This window comes from Helobdella robusta, assembly GCF_000326865.2.
Source record: "Helobdella robusta unplaced genomic scaffold HELROscaffold_71, whole genome shotgun sequence".
Classification (NCBI taxonomy): domain Eukaryota; kingdom Metazoa; phylum Annelida; class Clitellata; order Rhynchobdellida; family Glossiphoniidae; genus Helobdella; species Helobdella robusta.
In genome coordinates this window covers 573,347-582,192 of record NW_008705401.1, presented here as the reverse complement: position 1 = coordinate 582,192, position 8,846 = coordinate 573,347, and the positions used below count along the sequence as shown (strand labels likewise).

At 37.4% G+C, this 8,846-nt stretch overlaps 2 protein-coding genes across 2 annotated transcripts in view; one reads left to right on the top strand and one right to left on the bottom strand.

The window, feature by feature from the left end:
• Positions 1 to 3,707: 3,707 nt before the first annotated feature.
• On the top strand, positions 3,708 to 6,690 carry HELRODRAFT_115915 (hypothetical protein; the record flags this gene model as incomplete). Its single annotated transcript, XM_009031271.1, has 9 exons — positions 3,708 to 4,096; positions 4,287 to 4,409; positions 4,505 to 4,681; positions 5,118 to 5,201; positions 5,328 to 5,414; positions 5,644 to 5,724; positions 5,976 to 6,030; positions 6,202 to 6,317; positions 6,544 to 6,690. The coding sequence occupies exons 1-9, from the start codon at positions 3,788 to 3,790 to the stop codon at positions 6,688 to 6,690; spliced, it is 1,179 nt and encodes a 392-aa protein (XP_009029519.1). The 5' UTR covers positions 3,708 to 3,787.
• Positions 6,691 to 8,019: 1,329 nt separating this feature from the next.
• Positions 8,020 to 8,846, bottom strand: part of HELRODRAFT_187554 (hypothetical protein) — a 6,357-nt gene continuing 5,530 nt past the window's right edge. The window contains exon 14 of the mRNA XM_009031270.1: positions 8,020 to 8,381. Coding sequence (XP_009029518.1) covers positions 8,239 to 8,381 — 143 coding nt within the window. The 3' untranslated portion in view covers positions 8,020 to 8,238. The remainder of the gene's footprint in view (positions 8,382 to 8,846) is intronic.

Here is an 8,846-nt window from a genome sequence, read left to right as displayed (position 1 = left end):
GCAACAACAACAACAACAAATTAGACCACAGCAACAACAAGTTAGACCACCACATCAACAACAACAACAAGTTAGACCACCACATCAACAACAGCAACAGCAAGTTAGACCACCACAGCTGCAGCAGCAGCAACAACAACCACAACTACCAAGATTATCAAATCATGATTTTTTCAATAAACCAACTCAACAGCAACAGCAGTCAGTAAACAACAACCAAACATCTAACTTGCAACAACAGCAACAACAACAGCGCTTGCGTTTCCCGGCACCATTTCAACAACCTCAACAACAGCAAAGACCACAATTTCAGTCTCCTCTTCAGCAACACCAACAACGTCAACAGCAGCAACAAAATCAGCAACAGGTATCGAGACAGCGTTTTCCTCAGCAGCAACAACAACAGCAACAACGATTTCCAAATCAGCAACTGCAACCACGATTTCCACAGCAACAACCACCACCACTACAACAACAACAACAACAGCAAAAATCTCAATTTCAACAACAATCTAAAAGTAATATAATCTCAACAACGACAACGACATCAGTAACACCAAACAACAACAACTCATTTGGAAATACCCAGTCGGAAAAACCCAGGCAAGAATTCCCTAACAGATTTGGCCCACCATCGTCAATCAGGTACAGGCCCCCACCACAAATGGCGGAAATTGGGACCAAAAGAATGAGATTAGATACACCTACTACTACTATTACTTTGATTACCACAAATATTACTACTACTACTTCTCCAGCCACAGCTGCTACCAAAGCTGCTACTACAACCACTAGTAGTCTAGTAAATACGTTTAGCGTTAGTACTACCAGGCCAATAACTACATCTGCTACTGTAGCAAATATAGATACTAGTAACTGTATGGTTACTTCAGGTAGTATTAGCACAACTACAACAGCAACAAATGCAACTGTTGCAGTCAAGTCTAGTACCACAACTTCAACAACTTCATCTGTTTGTAGTGCTAAGACAGCTACTGTTACTTCTATAAGCACTGCTATCAATGTTAACAAACTTATCATGACTTCAGTTACTACCATACCGACTAGTAATTCTACAATGGCTGTGGCTAATGTTTCGATTGCTGGTGTAAAAACATCTCAAACTACTACTACAGCTGCTGCTGCTGCTGCTACTACTACTGCTACTACTAGTAGTAAAAGTAATGTTACTACTGATCCTAAAACAACATTAGCAGCTACAGGGCAGCAACAACAACAAAGACCTCCATTTAGACCGCCACTTACACAGCAGCAACAAAACAGACCGCCATTCCAACAACAACAACAACAGCAACGACCACAAATCAGATCTCAACAACAACAGGCTAGACCGTCTTCACAACAACAACAGCAACAAAATAGACCATCTTTACAACAACAACAACAAAATAGACCTCCATTCCAACAACAAAACAGACCATTTTTGCAGCAACATCAACAGCAGCAGCAACAAATTAGACCTCAGCAGCAGCAAATGAGAATGCAAAGACCACCCCTACCCCAACAACAACAAAAACAGCAAAATCAGATGCTTAGACCACCACAACAGCAGCAGCAACGTCTAATGAGACCTTCATTTCAACAACAACAACAAAGAATGGTTCGGCCAGAGCAACAAAATATTAGGAATCCAATTCCTAGGCCGCCATTTAATAGGTTAGTTAGGGGTGATGACTTTGTTAATAGTAAAAGTTATGAATAACTTTTTTTCTACTTTTCCAATCTATCCCACCAAGGCAAGCAGGCCCTTTAGGTTCTCGACAATTGAGGCCGAATAACCCACAGACGCGCCCGCCATTTGGGGGTAATTTCCATTTAAGGGGTGGAAATCTCCAAATGTTAAGGGGTGGTAGGCCCGGACCACCGTGCGCTACTGAGTATGGCTGCCAGGACGACAACGATGATGAAGGCCATGGCTATGATGATGTCTGGGATGATTACAATGATGATAGTCAATATTACTACGGCGACGATGATGATGGCGGTGGTGGTGATGGGCAGCAGTATTACGATGAAGTGAGTGAGGGATTGTGGAGTGAATGAATGAGTAGATAAATGAATGAATGAATGTGTGGTTGAATGAATGATTGAATGAAATCACGTTAATAGGTGAATGAAATGATAGTATTGTTAATTCTGGCTCTTTCCAATTGATAATGAGTGAATGATGTTACTAATGTTAACCACCACTGCCACTACTACTGCTGTTGCTACGGCTTCTGCTTCTTCTACTGCTACTACTGAATGATACTGCTATTACTTCCTCCATTTGAGAATATAATTTTTAAAAACTTCACACAATCGATTCAGTACGATGAGCAAGCAAGTTGGGATGAGAATTACAATGAAGACGCGGCCAAGTTAGTTTGTCCATTGATGGATTGATTGATTGGTTGATTAATTGATTGATTGATTGATTGATTGGTTGATTGATTGATTGATTGATTGATTGATCGATTGTTTGAATAATTCATTAATAAATTTAATAATGATTGCTACATTTATTCATCTACAGACAACAGCAGCAGCAGCAGCAGCAGTCAAACAGATCATATGGAGTTGCGAAAGTCTGTTTTTTTTACCTTTCTGGGTTGTTGATGTTAACACCACTTGAATGAAAAAAAAAGTGCCGAAATCGCTACCAATGCTTTTTTTTTTTAATTTTTTTAATGTAAAATGTTTCGTAGTCTTAGAAACAAGACAACGGCGCCATCCATAAAAATCAATGTTTCTCAAATTGAAAGGTTGCTAATTATTATTTTGCATGGTCTTAAATAAACGTCCGTAAGTAGTGGTGGTAATTTTTGTTTTGGCTTCAGAAGTAGCGTCGCTACCAATGTAGTTACCTACTACTTAGCGCTATCAACAACCCCTGTAGTTTTATTTTTGTCTGTTTTCTTAATATTGTTGTTGTTGTTGTTGTTGTTACTATTATTATTGGCTTCTTCATAGAATCGCCATGCTAACTGACTGAATATATCTTATCCAGTTCTCAGAAAGAGAGCTGGAGCTGATCAAACAGACGACTAAAGAGTTGCAGCAGGTCGACAGCAACAACAACACTAACAACAACAGTCGAAACATCAACAACAACAGCAACAACAACAATCGCAAAAACAACAGTAACAACGGTGACAGCGAAGCGTGCTTTGAAAACGTTAATTTAGATTTATACAAGGACGAGCCGTACGATGAAGACGGCGACAACTGCGACGGTGACGTCACTGACTCTGGCTACCGTAACCGTTACAGCGACAGCCAGAATAAGAAGAATAACAGTAGTAATAATAATTATCGAGGTCGCCACGATGGTGGAGATAACGACGAGGACTATTACTTCCCTGATGAGGATAACGAGTGCTACTACTACAACGACCTCAGCAGCAACAGCGGCAGCAGTCGTCAGCCGCTACCACAACAACAACATTGGCAGCAAAGAAATCGTAGCAGCAACAACTACCATGATTTTGACGAGAGGTCGCCGTTTGATAAATCCACCTACTTGCAGGACAAAGATGAGAGATATGCATCTCGCCCTAACAACAATCCAAGCCCAAAAATTATCGACTCCAAATCATCAAACCCTCTCGTAACTACAGTGATAGATTACGGGCACGGTGGCCTATCAAACGACCCTCCATCGGTTGATCAACTTCCCCCTCATGATATCGATTATAGGCTGCCACCTAGGTTTCACTCCCCCCAACCATTTGGGACTGGCCACCCTCCATTTCCACCTCCCCACCCTTCTCTACATCACGGATGGATGGGACCAAATGAGTTCCCACCAGGGCCGCCGCATGGAATAAACTCTCCAAACTTCCTGCATGGCATGAGATTCAGAGGCCCCCATCATCAAAATTTCCCAAGAAATGCTGTACCACTGCCCCCGCCACCGTCATCTTCGTCAACATCATCACAGTTGAAAGTTGCGGAGGAGAGTCCGGCTGTCGAGAAAGTGAGTATAGAGTCTTTGATCTGCAAGCCAGGCAGGAAGGAAAGGCCCGACAGATTGGTCATCATCGTTCGGGGATTGCCGGGTTCTGGAAAGACCCATCTTTGTAAATTAATTAAGGTTGGCTGATTGGCTGGATGGTTTGAGGAATCTGTTGTTGTTGTTGTTTTTTAAATGGCTTATGATGATTATTCGGATTATTTTTATTTGTTTTTGGAAATTCTAACTAAGAACAGTCACTTCTTATCATTCAGTCATCCCATCATCATCCTCTTCCATCGTCATCATCATTCTCATCATCCCCCCTAAGGAGCGAGAGGTGCAGGAGGGAGGTTCGGCCCCACGCATGCTCTGCCTGGATGATTATTTTATGGTGGAAGTGGAGAAAATGGTCACTGTCGATGAACTGACAGGAAAAAAAGAGAAAAAAATGGTTGTTATTTATTACGTTAAATAATGATAATTGTATTGTATCTGTCCCCAGTAAAAAGCACTAAATTGTTTCCCCAATTAAAAACACTAAATAAGGTGATGGAGTTTGAATTCGACCCGGCTCTGGAGTCTTCGTATAAGACGAGTTTCCTGAAGAATTTCAAAAAGCAAATTGACGACTGCTTCTTCAGCTTCATCGTCGTCGACGCTACGTTTGATAAAAAAATTTATCTCGATGAATTCTGGGGTTATGCCAAATCTAAAGGGTTTCAGGTTGACTGATTGATTGATTGGTTGATTGATTGATTGATTGATTGATTGATTGAATAATTGTTTAGTTAATGGATTGGTTGGCCAGTTGGTAGTTCTTTAAATTATTTGTTTGGTGAATTGTAAAGTGAAAATTTTGTGTTTGGCTCGTTGATTGATTGTTTGTTTGTTTGATTGATTGATTGGTTAGTTGAGTTACCTGATTGATTGATTAATTGGTTAATGGTTTGGTTGGTTGACTGGTCGGTTGTATAAATTATATGGTTGAAAGTTAGTGCATTTAGGCTACCATTCTAACGTATTTCAAGGAAGGATTTTGTGCTTGTTGAGTGACAGATTAGTTGGTAGATTGGCTTATTTATCGATTCGCTGATTGGTTAGTCGATTGATTGATTAGTGAATTGATTGATTGAATTATTTATTCTTTTTTCATCCAAAGGTCTATGTAGCCCAGATGGAGGCAGATGTATCACTATGCACCAAGAGGAATGAACACCATTATAAACATGACGATATCATGAAGGTGAAGATTGATTGATTAGTCGATTGATTGATTGGTTGATTGATTGATTGATTGATTGATTGATTGATTGATTGATTGATTGATTGATTGATTGATTGATTGATTGATTGATTGATTGATTGGCAGATAAAAAAAGGTTGGGACGAGACGCCCAGGCACTACATCCATCTTGATATAAGCTACTTATTAAAAGAAGAGAATAATATCGAAGAGGTTAACATCGTCACATTTTCAATCAGTGACTGATGGACTGATTGGTTGATTGTTCGATTGATAAACTAATTAATTAATTAAACAATTAATTAATTAATTAATTAATTGGTTAATTGGTTGGTCGTTTGATTAATGGATTGATTGAAGATAAACTGTAGCTTGTTGATGTTCAATCAGTTGATTGATTGATCTATTGATTGATTGATTGATTGATTTTTCGATGTTACAGGTTGAAATGGAAGATGCGACGACCATTGTTGAGAAGTCCAAGGATGGAAACGATGACGACGAAGACGAAGATTATGACACTGTAAGATCTCATTATGATTATGATTATTATAATCATCACCAATCGATGGTGATGATGATGATGATAATAATGATGATTATTACGTAGATGGAGATGTTGGTAATGGTGGTATTTTTAATTTGATATCTTTCAGTTGGATATCTTCAACTTTGATATATTTATTTTGATACTTTCAAATTTTAATTTGATACTATGGCGTCATGACGCTGATGACGTCATGATGTTACGTTATTTTTATCTCGTGACAGCAGTTGAAAGGTCACAAGAAAAGCAAATGGGAGTTGGACACGTCTGAGCAAACGCTTGGTTAGTTATCGAAACACACACGCACACACACACACACACACGTACACACACATACATGCTTCTACACATATATACTCACACATACATACACACAAATCAGCAAAGTTGGATGACTTGAAATACACACGCACACTTACACCACACATGCATAAATACACATATACACACCAGATAAGTTGGATGGTCTGGCCACTAAGAAGGAGGCTCACCCGATGAAGTTGGAGGAGTACCTCCAGGTCTCAGATGACTATGAGATGCGGTGCCTCAAGCCGGGCAACAAGAAGAGGGTGAGTGAATATCATATTTTTTGATGAGTAAATTAATAAATTATGCTAATTAGTCTCTGATGAAATGTTAATGCGATGAAAATTTGAATAAATTATCCCAATTGTTACCTATCAGCAAGTCTAATTTGCAGGTAGATGTATTGTACAGGCCGGCATCACTCAGGCAATTCACTGAATAAAACATACGAATCGATATTAATGAATAAATTAATGTTAATTTATGCAGGTGAGATGGGCGGATATAGAGGAGCGCAAGGATCAAGAGAGAATGAGAAGATTGGGATTCGTTGTGGGATTAACGGATTGGGATAGGATGAATGATGATAGTGGTGGGTATGCCGATAGGGCTCTCAATAAAACCAAATATATATGATGATCTATCTGGCTGTTTGTTTGTTCGATTGGATGATTGATTGGTTGGTTTGTTGATTGATTGAATCATAGACTTATTGATTGTTTGGTTGAATGAGATATCAAGTGATTGATTGTCAACTGATTGATTGATTTATATATTTATTCGGTGTAACTAAGTTTGTCTCTTCTTAAATATTTAATTTATTTTCTAATGCTATTTGACTGATATGTTTATGCGAAATACGTATTAAATATAATCTAAATATTAGTTGGTTGATTGAATAATTGTGGTTTAAATAAAGTGATTGAGTGAGTTAGTGATTGTCCGACTGGATTTAATAAAGTTTTGGAATTATAAATATTCCCTTATTGATACGTTATTTGGTGTTAAATTTCGTTTCTCTGTTGACTGGTTCGTTTAGTCACGGATTGAATGAGTTGACTGATTGATTAATTGAGTTAATTGACAAGTTGATAATTGAGCTGCGGATCGATAATTCCCTATTGAAATGATTGAAAAATTATACCATTTAGTTATTTGCTCTGTTAAGTTTACACATTCGTCTGTATCTACATATCTATCTATCAATCTATATTAAATTATTACATATTATAAATTACATTTTGGGTTAATCGATTGGCTGGTTGATTGTTAAGCTGATTGAGTTAGCTGAGTTGATAGTTTAGTAGAAGAATATCAAGAGGCTGTATAAAGTATAAACTGACATGTGTACCTATATATATATATATATATATCCTTTTGTATCAATATGTATAGATATATTGATACATTTGTATTATATACATATAATTTAAATTGATACATGTGTATGTCAACTTATGTTTATGGATATTTTGTACACACGCACACACACATATATATATATACATACACACTGTTAAAAAAAATATATATACATACATATATACATGCGCGTGTACATGTGTATATGCATGTTTATATGTAAATTGTACGTTTTTGTTTATTGGCGAGAATATTTTTTAAGTTAGTTTGTTAATGATGAAAATAATATTAATAATATTTGTAGTAATAGTAATTAAATTACTACATTACTGTGTATATGTAATGCTTTTACGCACGCGCCTACAGACATTTCTGAAGAAAGTAATTTACCGCCACTCCTGTCACCTGGAGAGAAAACATTTTACCACGATAATTACGACGACGATTGCGAGTGTTAGTTATTGTGACGTCATAACTGTTATCTTTGACGAGTTTCTACCGACTTTTATAGCGCGAAAGTCGACATCATCTGTATCAGGTATCATCTGTATCAGATTTGACGCCCCATACTGTCTGTAACCATAGTTATCAGGAGCAACAAGATTTTTTTATTAAACTCCTCGCTACCTTTATCATCATCCCAATCAACGACGACGTCATCATATCATGACATGTCACATTAATTATACCATTTTGAAGTGCAATTGATGGTGGTGACGATATACGCTGTGGTGATGATGATGACGACGGAGATGACAATGATAAAGATGACGTCACAACCGTAATTACAAGTAATAATTAGAGTTATAATTATGATGAAAATTATTCGATCATGTCGGCGCCCTCCCCGCCAGTTGCATCTTCCCCGATATGCAATTCGTCAATCATCTCAGCCAATGAAATCACGGGAATTTCTTCGTCATCATCCGATTGGTCTGTTTTAGGCACCGTAGACTTAGTTTTATCTGTGCAGGTATGTATGTGTGTGTTTATGTATGTGAGTATATGTATGCGTGTGTACAACAATGTACTTTCATTCATACATGTAACGATTTGATGTACAACAATGTACCCCAGCGTAATTGGATTTGTAGTAAATAATTAGTGTAATTATATAATTATATGTAATTAGTAATTCGGCACACACAAACACACACGTATATATATATATATATATATATATACGTGTGTGTATATACACACACACACACACACACATATATATATATATGTATATATATGCAAATTTCATTGAAATTGTTTGCCCATTTTGCATTAATTAACTTCTTTATAAGATTCAACGAGGCGGTATTATTTGAGTTCATATTTATCTAAAACTGGAATAAAGCTAACAGCGCTGTTTCGGCGTAATGCCATCTTCGGAGCCTAAATATTGTTTAAACATATAATTTAATTAAAATAAATGTCTA